The sequence below is a fragment of the Prionailurus viverrinus genome, chromosome B1, assembly GCF_022837055.1.
Source record: "Prionailurus viverrinus isolate Anna chromosome B1, UM_Priviv_1.0, whole genome shotgun sequence".
In the NCBI taxonomy this organism is placed as follows: Eukaryota; Metazoa; Chordata; class Mammalia; order Carnivora; family Felidae; genus Prionailurus; species Prionailurus viverrinus.
In genome coordinates this window covers 160,873,988-160,889,516 of record NC_062564.1, presented here as the reverse complement: position 1 = coordinate 160,889,516, position 15,529 = coordinate 160,873,988, and the positions used below count along the sequence as shown (strand labels likewise).

General features: G+C 36.0%; 2 protein-coding genes across 5 annotated transcripts in view; one reads left to right on the top strand and one right to left on the bottom strand.

The window, feature by feature from the left end:
• The window catches only part of PPAT (phosphoribosyl pyrophosphate amidotransferase), a 36,257-nt gene that overhangs the window by 12,306 nt on the left and 8,422 nt on the right, over positions 1–15,529 (bottom strand). Inside the window, exon 2 of the mRNA XM_047855002.1 lies at positions 197–263. Coding sequence (XP_047710958.1) covers positions 197–263 — 67 coding nt within the window. The remainder of the gene's footprint in view (positions 1–196; positions 264–15,529) is intronic.
• PAICS (phosphoribosylaminoimidazole carboxylase and phosphoribosylaminoimidazolesuccinocarboxamide synthase) overlaps positions 1,797–15,529 on the top strand; it is a 50,005-nt gene continuing 36,272 nt past the window's right edge. For 2 of the 4 annotated variants that reach the window (XR_007151427.1, XM_047854997.1), the window contains exons 1-3: positions 1,854–2,505; positions 6,945–7,031; positions 10,096–10,185. Coding sequence is in view for 3 of the 4 variants with exons in the window: in XM_047854997.1 (XP_047710953.1) it covers positions 2,124–2,505; positions 6,945–7,031; positions 10,096–10,185 (559 nt within the window). In the remaining variant the exon portion in view is untranslated. Of the gene's footprint in view, positions 2,506–6,944; positions 7,032–8,559; positions 8,995–10,095; positions 10,186–15,529 lie in introns of all 4 variants that reach the window. The other 2 variants (XM_047855001.1, XM_047854998.1) reach the window with 2 other exon arrangements.

Here is a 15,529-nt window from a genome sequence, read left to right as displayed (position 1 = left end):
ATGACCTGTTTCCGTAAGTCAGTCAAGCAAACTATCACACAGAAATGGACCCTAATTGGACAAATGGAAAGGCTGATCCAGCGTATGACTTTTATATGCAAATTATTTGTTCAAATTTCCTTCCCCCACCAACATACTAGTTATCATCTGGTTATTGTTATCTTTATTATCAACATTTTTTAATGTTCAAATATACCTTGTGTGTTTTGAATGTTGGTACTGAATTCCCATCACTGGTCACAATACCAGCACTCTCCTGACCCCTGTGAATACAAAAAGGCATCAACTGTTAAATTTAAATTTACCTCATTGATAAGCTTCTTTATGAAGCATACTTTTCTCAAGAGCATTCAGGGACTGACAATACATTACATGCTACCAGTACCAGTGCCCCTTCTACTCAACGATGATGGTGACCAGATAGATGATATTGTCTGAGTTGTAACTAATATGTCAGGCACTGTCCTAAAATTTATAGGAACGACCTAATTTATTAGGCTCTCACAACAATCCTATGAACTAAATACTATGATTATCATGATTATCATTCCCATTTTACAAATAAGGACACTAAAGAAATGGAAGTTAAGTAACTTGCCCGATGTTGCATGGAAAGTGGCAGCACAGCCAGTATGAGAACACAATCTGACTCCAGAATTTGAGCTTCTAACCCCTGTACTATGTGACCTCTAAATTGAGTATGTAGATATAAATGGATATCTCCAAATAAATTGTTAGGTAAAATGCTTAGTTGTGGGTACTAGAATCATGAACAAAATTCTTTTTTTTTTTGAGGTTTTTGCTTTGTTTTTCTGCACTTACCACTTTTCTTCCCCAACAAATATCTGTCACTTTAGTTATTACAAAAAAATAAATGCTGCTTCTAAAAATGCTAAGCTAATCAGGAACTTTGTATTTCATCTCTGCGTTAATATTTCTAGGTGATGAAATAAAGAAAAAAGCCAAAAGCTGGGCCAGAGGTAGTTATAACACACCTTAAGACTAAGAGGATCTGTACCACTACGGAGTAATAAAATAAAGATTCCAAATGCTCCACAATTTTAATAGTTCTATAAATACTAGATGTGTTTTAACAAATTTTTGTTCCAAAGAATGTATAACAGGGTAGAAATAAAAGGTAAATTTCTATCATATATGTATATGTACATTAATAACTAATTATAAGTCAATTAATACATTGACTTATTTGGCTAAAATAATGGCTAAAATAATATTTTTCAAAATTATATATTATAGTTGTTTAGGCATTTTTTTAAAGTTTATTTATTTTGAGAGAGAGAGAGAGAGAGAGAGAGAGAAAGTGAGCAGGTGAGCTAGTAGAGGAGGGACAGAGAGAGAGGGAGAGAATCCCAAGCAGGCCTCCATGTTGTCAGCACAGAGCCCGACTTGGGGTTAGATCAGATCATGAGCCAAAATCAAGAGTTGGACGCTCAGTGGACTGAGCAGCCCAGGCATCCCTGTTTAGCATTTTAATAAGAAAAAAAGTACAACATTAAGTGTACCTGCAAAGTAAAAATCTAAATATTTAAAATTAAAATTTTACTAAATTATCAATGCATTAAATACTACCAATACGTTAAATATATATGCATAACTCTATACACCCTATAAGACTGGATCACTTATGACTTGGGATTTCTTTACTCAAATGATGTGGTCTTCAAGGTTAACCTATGCTAGAAGACTAAATGACTCATGGCAGAGGGGAAAAAAAAATAACGTTTGCCATAAATCTTGGGGCAGAAAGAACCTCTGCCAACCACTTCTAAAATTATTTTTTAAAAATCAACAACCATTTAGTAAACCAGAGTATTATGTAAGAAAAGAAATAAACAAAACAATGGTTTTCCTTCCCTTTTGTCTCCAGGGTAATTTCCCCTTAAGTCTGAAATGAAAAACGTTAGGCATCATTTAGGTCCAGGCTTCTTTAATCACAAAGCCTGCGTATTTGGCAGTTTCTCAAGTTACTCCCCTCAAGCAGCTTGAACCAGTTAAACTAGATCTTTTCAGCTCTTTGGAGCTTATTGACAACCAGCCGTCTGGTTTCCTAGGAAACAAAACCTTGGCTAGAAATAGTGAATCATTTCCAGGTCACTTTCAACATGGAGAGTGGAGCAGGAAAGCACTGGACTGAAGAAGAGGTTAAAGCTTTGCTAAGTGTCTGGGCAGAAAAAAATATACGAAAACAACTTTATGGAACACTGAGAAATAAAGGAATATTTATTTACATTGCTAAAAGGCTGCAAGCACTAGGAGTATACAGAGATTGGAAACAGTGCCGGGCAAAGTACAAAAATCTCAAATATGAATACAGAACAGTTAAATATGCCCATAACTCTGGAGACAGCTCTAAAACTATGAAGTTCTTCCATGATTTGGATGCGATCCTGCAGTATGAACCTGCCACCCAATTAACAGAGGAAGATGCAAATGGCAGGTGCCTGGCAACGCTGAGCCAAAGTACAGCTCCAGAGACCACCGAAGGTAAAAAAGAAAAAGTAGCATTCTTTTGTTGTTTTTACCTAACAACGATAACAGTATAGGATTTCTGAGTTCATATGATAAACATAGCCTGGAATATTATGGTTGAGAAAAACAACTGACTTGTTACAGTATTTTGCACAAGGTAAAAAATTTAGAAAGATTAAATACCTCCACTTTTTAAATCCGTAAAATACTGAAAAAAAAAACCACATTAAAATGACATTAACTGCTAATGCCAACTGCTCCTTAAGCATGCCTGATGTTTTGTGAAAAATGGATTGGGCTTTGAAAACATTTTAGGTTTTAATTTTTTAAGGGTGGCAAAAGAAAAAAAAAATCAAATATATTACTCCACTGTTGTTTCCCCACAGCTCCAAACAAGACAGAACTTTCCGCTCTATATTAACGTTCCCATTTTTCTAAATTTATCAATAACAGCACTAAAATACTAGGAAATAATAACTTCTTTCATTACTTGTTTAGAAGAACAGCTCCCTTTAACAAAAAAATGAAACAAAAATAGACTTGATAGATTATATGATTTATGATTAAATGATTTAGATATTAAAACAAGGTTCTTGACTTGCTGTGTTGTTAAGCCCAACACTATTTACATAGAATTTGCTCACTGTCTGTGGAAGCTGAATATATCACCAGGGAAAGAGGGGAAATCAATGGCAGTAATGAGATTTCTCCCATAGCGAAAGTCTTACAGATGCTATTTTTAAGGGCAGAGTTGTTCAATTCAAATTTCTAATACCTACTGTCTGTGTATATCATGTGCAAAGCACTGAGCTACATGCTTTGTAACTGCAGAAAGAAGGGCATCATGAATAAATTTAACACCCAAAAGAAAATGGTAAGTGGTAGAATAAAGATAGCAAATGAGAAAGGATGGTACAATGACAGAAATTGAAGTTAGGTTAATTTGGGTTATCTGAACTTTGTGTGTAAAGCTCAATAATAAATCATTTGGTAAAAAATGCACTTCACTTAACATACTCCCTTTACATTGCTGATACTATACCAAATTCTGAGAAAGCTCTGCAGCCACTGTCAAGTTAAAGAGCAATAACACTGGGGGCAACTGGGTGGCCAGTAGGTTAAGGCATCTGACTCTTAATTTTGGCTAAGGTCATGATCTCACTCTCTTGAGTTCGAGCCCTGTGTTGTAAAAGCCCAGCCTGCTTGTGATTCTCCCCCTCTTTCTGTCCCTCCCCTGCTCGCACTCTGTCTCTCTCAAAATAAATAAATTAAAAAAAAAGAGCAATAACATTATTTTATCCAATTAATCACCCTGCACTCTTTGGCATTTAAATGCTTTAAATATTGGTTAATGGTAAGTAAATGACTCAACTTCTGAAAGGCCTTGATTTTAACCAGAGGTTGGTGTAATGAAGATGTGGGTGCTAAATCTCCACTATTTTTGCCCCTCTCTTCTCTGAGCCACCCCCCAACCCTGTCGCGCGCGCGCGTGCGTGCGTGCGTGCGTGCGTGTGTGTGTGTGTGTGTGTGTGTGTGTGTTTAATCTCCACTTAACAGGATCTCCTTCTAACCCATTCAGGTACCCCCATGGCTCCAAATTCCCCATTTTCACTCGTAAGCAGATGGCCCATAATTACTTCTGAACGTTGTATGTTTCAGGTATCTCAAACCCTCCAATTCTAAAACCATACTTTCTCTCTTCCCTCATTCAGAACTGATCCTCCTACAAACTGCCTCCACCTTACTATCACTGTATTTCCAATCATTTAAATAAACTTAAACATTAAACATTTGAGATATCCTTGACCTTTCATCAGTCACTAAGTCCTTAAAAAAACTACTGACATGTTTCATAAATTTTCCCCTGTTCTATTCTCATTATCACCATGTAGAACTTCATCTATCACATGGAATATTAAGATAAGCTCTTAACTGGTCTCCTTACTTTTCAGCCCCTTCCTAACACATCATCTACAATGTCTCTGGTTGTTGTTCTTTAAACTTTTTGAATTATAAAATTACAAGCACATTAGCATTTTGTTTACTTTAAAAATTATCTTTAAATTATACCCAGAATTAATTATAATTCAGGATTAAATGTTACTTAATGGTTCCATAATATTTGAGTGCATATACAGTTTGTCTTTGCCCCCTAAGAGAAATGATGCTATAATCAATACCTAACATTATCACTTTAGAATAGACTATCAGAAGTTCAATTACCGGTCAGGAGGGCTATGATTACTTTGAAACAGTGCTTAAAAAAAAAAAAAAATGCTTTCCAAAAGAACTGTACTTTGGGGCGCCTGGGTGGCTCAGTCGGCTAAGCGTCCGACTTCGGCTCAGGTCATGATCTCGCGGTCCGTGAGTTCGAGCCCCGCGTCGGGCTCTGTGCTGATTTCTCAGAGCCTGGAGCCTGCTTCAGATTGTGTCTCCCTCTCTCTCTGCCCCTCCCTCGTTCATGCTCTCTCTCTGTCTCAAAAATAAATAAACGTTAAAAAAAAAAAAGTAAAAAAAAAAGTACTTTACTTAACTAACTATAATGGTGTATGTGATTGATAACTTTTAATTTGCATTTTCTTAATTACTAATGCTATGGAACAATTTTCTATATGTTTATTCACTTTTACAAATTATGTCAGCTGAGGTCTTAGAAACTGCGTGATCTCTTTTGCCTTAAAATTTTGGCTGCTTTTTATTTGAGCTATAGAATTCAAAAGTTTTCAATGTAATCAGTGATGAAAAAGGTTTTGATTAAAGTTCTTAATGCAATCAAATAGTCTTTTTTAAGGCTTAGAAAGCCCTCCTTTACTTTTGGTCTGATTCATTTATAATGTCTTCTGGTTACTCTATGGGGAACCAGTACAATTTTTATTGGTATATGGTAAATTGAAGAAGGGAAGAAAAAGAATGTGCCTTTTCCACTGTTGGGATCAACCTCATGCAAGTGGTAAGAACAGAGGATCTAGTTCCTGTTAGGCAGCAGGTAGCCTGACTGAGCCTTGGCAAAGGACTCAAATACAAACTCTTAAGAGGCTTCATGTTCTGGAAGTTATAATCATCCTCAAATTCAGAATACCTTTGGCCTACTATTACTGCTGAATCACATTCTTTCAGTGACCAAATTTCCACTCTATTTCTCTCCTCTTAACTTGATACAAATGCATCAGGAGTGATGACTTAAGAGTCTCAGTTTACAATCTCCAGGGTATGGGGTCCCTACGTACAATTTTGGAATTATGCTAGGAATGATCAACCTAAGAAAAAAAAAATAGCCCAAAGAAGTTGGGAAGAGAAGCTTTTCTTTATCACGCCTACCAATATTTTCAGCTCCACGCTGTTTTCAACAAACATAAAACTAGGTCCTAAATCAGATAACAGACTAGCAAACTAGGGGCACCTGGGTCGTTCAGTTGGTGACTCGATTTAGGCTTGGGCCATGATCTTGGAGTCATGGGATAGAACCCAACACTCCATACTGAGTGGGGAGCCTGCTTGAGATTCTCTCTCTCCATCTCCCCCTCTGCCACTCTCCCCAGCTTGCTCTCTCTCTCTGAAAAAACAAAAAACATTAAAAAGTAGCCTGTGCCTCATTTTATGAAAACACCCAACTCATGAAACCAGGAAGATTAAGGCACCATTTTCATTTTTCAAGGTTGGCATGGTTCTTTGATATGACACATTCTTTGGTCTACTTAAGCAGAGCTTTGATTAATTTCTGGCAAGTTTAGTGTGTACCAACCAGCTAATTATAAAAGATACATATAAATTTTAGCTATCTGACCAAATATGCCAAATAAACAAGATTTTCAGATTATCTCATTACAGGACCTCTGTTTTACATTGCTAGTATCATTTATCAAGTCCCTATTATGTTAAAGTACCTAAAATACAAAATTAAAGAACATCTTTATTTTAAAAATGTAATTTAATTTGAAAATGAAGCACAATCATCTCTAGAAACTTATAAAATTAGCAAACAAAACTAGTGGAAGTTCAAAATAAACCATGTCAATGGAATGGAAGAAATTAAATCTGGGGGCATCTGGGTGGCTCAGTCGGTTAAGCGTCTGACTCTGGCTCAGGTCATGATCTCACTATTCCTGAGTTTGAGCTTCACGTTAGGCTCTGTGCTAACAGCTCAGAGCCTGGAGCCTGCTTCGGATTCTGTGTCTCCCTCATCTCTCTGTCCTTCCCCGCTCGTACTCTGTCTCTCAAAAAATGAATAAATGTTAAAAAAAAAATGATAAAAAAATTAAAATTTCCTTTATATAGATAAGTACAGTATTTAAACCATATTATACAGTATTTAAATCATATAAAATCTATCACAAATCTATAATCTTTCATCAATATGATCAAATTCAGCTCAAGGTACTAGCATTATCAGTCATTTAATTCAATATTTATCTTCCCTAGAACTTACTCTAAAAGGATTTCCATTCTTTTTCCAGGTAAAATGTCAGTTACATTAGAAGATAAGGAAGACCTCTCAGGAAATCCTTTACTTTTGGTTTCTCACATCAAACCAATGGAACTAGGTGGGTCAAAAAACAATGAAACTGATCAGATTCCAAATTGGAAAGTAAGATTGGTTTCTGAGAAAATGGATGATTTTTCCCGATAGAAACACTTAGGATTACTTCAAGTTTCCCTCTTTTTTTTATAATCTATACTAAAAAAATCATTTTTAAAAATAAATGATTTCTTTAACAAAACGTAAATTGCCTAGAAATACTAGCTTTCAAATTCACAACCTTCATCCTTTAAATATAGTAAGAAATATAGGTCAAAATTAAACATAGTAGATGCTTAATATTTAATGAACATGTCACTTTAGCACTCCTGAGGTCTAAGACAAACAATTTTACATGTGAAAGTAAATAATATCAAATCAATAATGAGGTCAAGGATGATTTTATTCACCAAATTAAAGTCAATATAAATCCCCACTTTGCTTCTAAATTTGTATTGAAGGTTGTTAATCTAAGTAAGGAAAAATAGTGAAAAGCATTTCAAAACAAAGACATTAAATGTACCACAAAATAAAAACACCTCCATATACCTCAGGTAAATGCTAAAAAGTGGTTTTTAATGACTTACATTATAGATGCTGAGGTCTGAACTACCTTCTTATTAAACACAACAAACATGAAATCTGACAAAAACACAAGATAATGTGGTTGTTAAAATAGCCAACATAACCTCAGTAAGTTGCAAAACTGTACTAGAGATCTAACATGAAGGTACCATGCTAGGATTTCTAACTAAGCAGGGACATTCTGTCTAGGGCATTATGAAATTTCTGGCACATTTCCTTGCATTAAAAGAATACTTCACTTAAAATGACACTTGTTTTTTAACCAATGGGACATTTTATTTTCATGAGGAGTAAGAAGCACCAATGGTTGTAATATGCCTCTTCCAACCCTTTATTCATGAATAGTCTTGGTTCCCAACCCTGACTGCACACTAGAATCACAATCTGGGGATGAGGGGTGGGGTTAGCAGTGATTTATAAAAGCTCCCCAGGAGATACTGATATGTAGCCAATGGAAATCATTAGATTAAAAGGAAGAGGAGATAATTGCTCCCACCTATCTTATCACCAAAAAATAATAAAAATAATAAACTGTTCTCAACAAGCCATTTTCTAATTGCAATGCTTTCTACAAGTCAATATTACAAAATTATGTATTCAATGCTCACTATATAGTTAAATACACACCACAGACCAAAGGAGTGGGATGGACGGGTAAGGAATGATAGAGAAAAAAACATGATCAAAATGTGACTAATTAAAAACAACTGTATTAAAGCCAGTCACTAACATGACAACAGATTCAGGTTCTGTACTTCATTTATCCATTAGTTTCAGAGGAAAGCTAAGCTATGATTTGTATTCCATCTCCCATGGAGAAAATGTCTTTCTTTATTAAGGATGCATCTAATTATTTATCTTATGTAACCATATATATGTATATGTATATGTATATATATATATATATATATATATATATATATATATATATACATACACATATATCTTTCCCTCCCCACCTGATACAGGTAACTCTACATCAATTATGGAACCCCCTATTAATCCAACTTTTATTCCAACTGTAGCAAATGAAGGAGGAAAACACTGGACTGTGCCAGAAATTAGGGCTCTAATAGGCATCTGGTCTGATATAAGAATACAACAACAACTAGAGGGAACAGTGAGAAATAAAAGGATATTTGAACAAATTGCTGCGAAGCTTCAGAAATTTGGAATAGAGAGAGATTGGAAACAGTGCAGAACAAAGTACAAAAACTTAAAACATGAATATAAGAGTGTAAGAATGGCTCAAGACCAAGGAATAACTAAGAGTATGAAATTTTTTACTGAGCTGGATGCCATTTTGGGACACAATAAAACAGAAAAATCACAAGAACAGGAATTCCAAGATGGAGAACAAGCCACAGGATGTGCCAATGTAAAAAGAGAAGAGGATCGGACAGGTAGGAAGACAAAAGTAATCTTAACATCAGGCTACATCATATAAAATGTCAGTATCATGATAACATGTATATAATCTAAGTTAAATAGGTTTCACTAAATGTTATTCAATAAGCTAATTGTTGAATTTATCATGAAACAGATTGAATGTATAATCAATCTCCTCCAGGACATAGAGAATAGTACAGTTATAAAAAAAGAATGAAATAAAATTGGATTTCCACAAGTTTAAAAATAGACCAATTTTAATAAAGTAAAAATGCAACTCTAGATGGCAGAAATTAAAGCAACTTTTCATATCAATATGGTAAAATTGTGAGTGAACAGAAAAAGGACATTAAAGAACTTAGAAAAATACAAAACCCATGAGAATGTCTTTGAAGTGTGGTTCTTCTGGGACATATCATAAAGTTCTTTAAAATGAGTTTAATCCAAAGGATTAAGATACAATACACACAAAGATATGATAGCATGAAATAAATTGGATGAGTTCTAGACCAGGAGTCAGGAAATCCAAGTTCTAGCTCAGTCTTTGTGGAATCCTAAACCAAGTATCTCCTCTACACTTGACAAAATGTTCTTAAAGACCTCTACTAACCATAAAGTTTCTAGATCTTAATATCTGCCTTAAACAATGGAGTCTTAATTCCTAGAGTGTGAGTGTGTGTCTAGGGGAAAGAGAGGCAATGAGAGTTAGGACTGAGAAATGGTGGTGAGAAGTACTAAAATCTTTTGTTGGGGAGAAAAAAGAAACCGGTCTGCTAGAGAACTATATACATCTATCCCATGAAAAATAAAATGACTAGTGATAAAGTAGCCCAACAGCAGCAGCATGATTCTGTTGATACAGTAATTGCAGACAATGATGATTCCATCAGTTATGAGTCTGTAAGTCTAGCTACAGATTTACAACACCAGATATTTACAGGGACCTACGACTGAAAGATATTTAAGAGTGGGGAATCTAAATTAGAGAAAAGGAAACAACTACAGTATTTAGCACCAGGCTCACTGTAAAAGGGAAAATAACATATTAGAGTTTAAAACACAATCCTGAAAATGAATAAAACCAAATCACCATATATCCCACTATGTTCACACAGTCATTGCTGGAGAAGCAGCTGAAGATGATTTAGTCAGTAATATGTCAGAAGACCTAAGAGAGAGAGAAGTAAAACAAAGTCCTGGCACAGGTAAAACAACATTTTTTTTGGTTTTGCGTGTGAAAAAATACATAAGATGTTTTTATATGATGTTGCTATGGACTGAAATATGTCACTCCTAAAGTCGTATCAACAAATGCAAGAGCAGGGGCGCCTGGGTGGCGCAGTCGGTTAAGCGTCCGACTTCAGCCAGGTCACAATCTCGCGGTCCGTGAGTTCGAGCCCCACGTCAGGCTCTGGGCTGATGGCTCAGAGCCTGGAGCCTGCTTCCGATTCTGTGTCTCCCTCTCTCTCTGCCCCTCCCCCGTTCATGCTCTGTCTCTCTCTGTCCCAAAAATAAATAAACGTTGAAAAAAAAAATTAAAAAAAAACAAAAAACAAAAAACAAATGCAAGAGCATTTGGAGACGGGACCTTTGGGAGTTAATTAGGTTTAGATGAGGTCACAAGGATGGGGCCTTTATGATGGGTTTTATAATTATATTTTATATATAATAGTATAATAAGATGCTACAATAATTAAAATACTATAAGACGCTTTAAGAACATATACGAAGTTATAACATTATATGAAGAATAATACTCATATTTACAAAATGCAGAAATGGAAGGTGAAAACAATTAATGACCCATAACGTTCCCTATGGCTGTTATTCTCAAAGTGTAGCAGCATCAGCACTGTCTGAGAACTTATGCATGCTTAAGTTTAAGAAATACTGCCCTGTGGTGAAGAACACTAAGGGGGTAGAGCAAAGTAAGTGCTTCCTATTTGACTGTTTGCCTTTTACACAAACCAAAATGAGGGATGAGGGGATCACCAGGCCCTCAAACAAAAGCCTAGCCATCACAGACCTTGCACATAGTTCAAAGATTCATACAACCTTGGAAAATGTAAAGATCATATTGATTAACAAACCAGGTAATCAAATTCCCCACACCCTTGGCAAACTTCTTTGTCTGATTTATCAGAGATGGTAGATTAAAAGCTCAGTGGGAGAAACGAAAGCTGCTAGAACAGTGGAAGGTGGAAATAGGGAGAAATTAAGGAGACTAACACGATAGGAACATGCAGCTGACTAGGGGTACGATAACAAAGGTAAACAAAACTGTGCTCCTAAGGTTTCTCAGGGCATCACAGCAATGACTCTTGTCATTAAAAGGAAAAAGAAAAACAAAAAAAAAGTTAAAATCCGATTGTGTTTAGTGAGATAGAAAGATTTCCATGGAAAAAGTTAAGAACCTTGGCATTCAGAAGATTTTAGCTTGCTGGTCCTCTGGACTCACTTAAGTCCAATACCTCAAGATAATTTTTTATATGTGAAAGGAAAACATTCAGCCAGATAAAAACTGAGAGGGTTTTTAAAAACTGTCTGGTATGCTTATATGTTAATTTGGAATATGTTTAGAAAATGTGAAACAGGAAATATTTACGGTCATTCTAGAAATTAACTTATTTTAAACTTTCCCATGAAAATAAAAGCAAAGGTATAAACCCATAAGAATCCCAGCAGCTAAATGCATAGGGAAAAAATTTAAACAGGTAAGAACTTTAGGCACAACTGCAATGCACAACTATTGAGGCACAAATTGCCACTGTACTATTTAGAAGATTTTGTACTGAGGTATAAAGATACGAATATTTATCTTCAGGATAAAAATTCGCATCAAATACCTTTCTTTAAAAACAAGAACACAATAGGGGCACCTGGGTGGCTCAGTCGGTTGGGCGTCCAACTTCAGCTCAGGTCATAGTCTCACATGGGTTCGAGCCCTGCATCAGGCTCTGGCTGACAGTTCAGAGTCTGGAGCCTGCTTCAGATTCTGTCTCCCTCTTTCTGCCCCTCTCCCACTTGTGCTCCATCTCTCTCCATCTCTCTCTCTCTCAAAAACAAATGGATATTAAAAAAAAATTTAAAAACAAAAACACAATAAAGTGATAAACATTCTTGTAAAAATAGGTAGAGGTCATTTTATTTTGATTTTATATATTCTACTAATGAAATATTGTAATCTGAGTTGCTATTGCCCCATATTGTTAACATTGACCCTTGGTCATAAATCTGATCTCCTAAAGGTTAATTTTTTTTCCCCCATCTTAAATGTATGCCAGGAGATTCCTTCTTATTTCAAATAAAAATCTAGCTAGAGCTGTGGACCTCCCGGATTCCAGATAACTACTTAGTTCCCTATTTAGAACTCCTGGAGATTTTGGTCAAGTGTAGGTTATAGGATGGGTTCAGGTACCTATATTTTTGTAAGATCATCAAGCACAGCCAGGGTTGAGAACCACAGCTAGGTTGTCTTATTTAGAGAATAAGACCAGCAGAGGGCTGAAGAAAGTAATACATCAAATCCAGTCTGATTCCATTTAGGCGAGAAAAAATAGCCATTCCAATTATCACTTTAAAAAATGCATGACTAATGCCATATGAAAGAAGTTAATCACTGGGAAGAATCACAGAACTCGTGGGCTATGCCTATCTATTACAATAAATAAGAAGAAATGGCCCATGAAAATTGAATAACTACTTCTTTGCATCTAAAATAAATTTATTTTTCCCCCCACGTGAGGCACAGGCAAGGGAGTATAAAAGCAATCAGAATGTTACCAGGAAAACGGTGCCGGAAGAGAAATCTGTGTTTGACAATCTTGTGCGTTACCTATCTCTTCTGAATAGACCTAAAATTGACTAAATTCATCTCCAGTATCAGTGCCTATTTATATGAGTTGGAATACTTCAATATCTGGGTATTCTTGCAAGTCACTGCTTTCTTGTAGAGGTAGCCAAAGGTAGATTGCTTCCGGCTCTGAGGGGTGGAGACAGACAGGCGTGCATGCATGCATGCATGCATGCATACATACATATATATCCTATTAAAGACCACTCTTATCATCAGCTTAAAAATCAGAAGTGAAAGACTACACTGTTCTCTTAAGAAGAATCTTAAAATGATCTATTTTCTTTTTGGATGTGGTAAAACATATCTCCAAAATTAAAATATGATTCACTATCCCCACAATTTCACAAAAATTAACAATGTGATGGCCAGCAGAGGGCACTAAATTATCTATTGTTAGTAACTCAGAGGCTATTCCAAGTTTATTTTCTCAAATTCATTTATTTTGGTTTATTTATATTAAAACAAAAATTGGGAATAATTTTCTTCTAAATTAAATATTTAAAAAGTTTGGTAAATTTTGCACGCTATTTGGGTAATCTTAGCAGTAAAATTATCATAAGCTAATGTACTTTGATCACATGAACCACAATACTGAGAACCTTTAAATTTTTAATCCAACAGAACCCAATAAAGATGTGATTGTTAAAATTTCAGAAAACCCAAAAATTATAAGTATGAAAAAAAGAAAGTTCAGACCTAGGTAAGCTGATAAATATAGGCAACTTGATAATTAAAGGTGTGACCTGAGAGATTGCTTAAAATCTTTAAAAAATTAAAATCTGGTCTTTGTCCCCAGTTCCTGACACAGAGCTTCAAAAACCTTTGGAATTTCCAGTGGTGAAAGTCTTTTTTATTTATTTATTTAAAAAAATTTTTTTGATGTTTATTTTTGAGAGAGAGCGCGCACACGTGAGCAGGGAGGGGAAAAGACTGAGGGGGACAAAGGATCCTAAGCCGGCTCTGTGCAGACCAGAGACAACCAGATGCGGTACTGCAACTCACCAACCCAGAGATCACAACCTGAGCTGAAATCAGAAAAAGAATGTTTATTTTAATGAGGTGTTCCAAGCTGGGTTTCTAAAGAGCTTCAAGATAGGACTGGTCACCAAAATGACAAACCTTGGGATTAAGAGGGTTGGAATTTTAGGCCACCCTGACCTCTAGCAGGGAAGTAACTTTGGAGACTAAGTTCAATCATGTGGCCGATGATTTAATTAATCACGTCATAATCATGTCAATAAAAACTGGCTTAGAAGAGCTTCCTGGTTGGTGAACACACTGATGTGCTGGGAGAGTGACAGGCCCTGACTCTACAGGGAGAGGGCATGGAGACTGCATCTAGGACCCTCCCAGACCTTACCCTATGTGGATCTTCATTTGGTTGTTCCTGAGTTTTATTTTTTATAATAAAACTGTAATCCTAATAGGACTTTCCTAAATTCTAGGAGTTGTTCTAGCAAATTGTCAAACATGAGGGGATTACAGCATCACCTAAGTTTGTAGCCAGTCAGCTGAAGTTGTGGCTGGCATGTGATGTAAGGGCAGTTTTATGCAAGAGTGAGCCCTTAGAGCTGTAGAGTCTGATGCTAGCTAACTCCAGGTAGTGAGTGTGAGAAGTGAATGGCAGTGTATCAGTTGGGATAGAAACATAATAAAAACTAAATGCTTCTCTTTCCTTAAAATATGCTAAGTGTAGGGATTTCCACACTACCACTCTCCAATATGACATCTTATTTTCTGGGACTAACTACTCAAAATTTCTATGGGACACCTAATATCTGTTAATCTTTCCATAACCCAGAAGTAGGACATGTGCCTGAGCCTAGAACTGATGGTTTTAGTCACTTAGGTAAAATGTTATAAATTCAGATTCTGTTGAAATAAGGTTTGCCAAAATTTACCTTGGACTTGTGCTCTCCAAAACGTAGCCAGTGGGGTGAGGGTGGGAGAATGGCTTAGGCATGGATGAAAGAAGGTAAGTCTAGTTATAAAAGGGCAACCAGGAGTACCTGGGTAGCTCAACTGGTTAAGCATCTGACTCTTGATTTGGGCTCAGTCATGATCTCCCAGTTCATGAGATGGAGCCCCTTGTGGGGCTCTGCACAGACAGTGCTGTCTGTGCAGAGCCTGTGTGAGATTCTCTCTCCCTCTCTGCCCCCTCCTCCTCCCAACTCAAGCATACCCTCTCTCTCTCTCTCAAAATAAATAAACTTTAAAAAATAAAAGGGCAACCAGAGGGATCCTTATGGTGTTGGAACCCTTGATTATCTTGACCTTGATGGTGGTGACATGAACCTACAAGGTGATAAATTATTATAAAACATAATACATATACATAACTCACAGTGAGTGCAAGTAAAAGGGGAAATCTGAATCAGAATAGTGAACTGTATCAATGTCAATACCCTTCATTTATTAGTATATTACGGTTTAACAAAATGTTACCATTGGAGAAAACTGGGCCAAGTGTAGAAGGGATCTCTATTATTTCTAACAACTGCATGTGAATCTACAATTATCTCAATAAAAATTTCAATTAAAAAAAAAGTAGCCTATTAGGTAGCCTTTGTGGCTCCAAAATACAACCTATTATTGAAGGTCTTAATGTTGGTAAAAGCTAAAATTCATTCTAGTCTTACTGTGCAAACATATCCTTAAAATAAGAAGATCTGGTCCTATCCTCATATAAATCT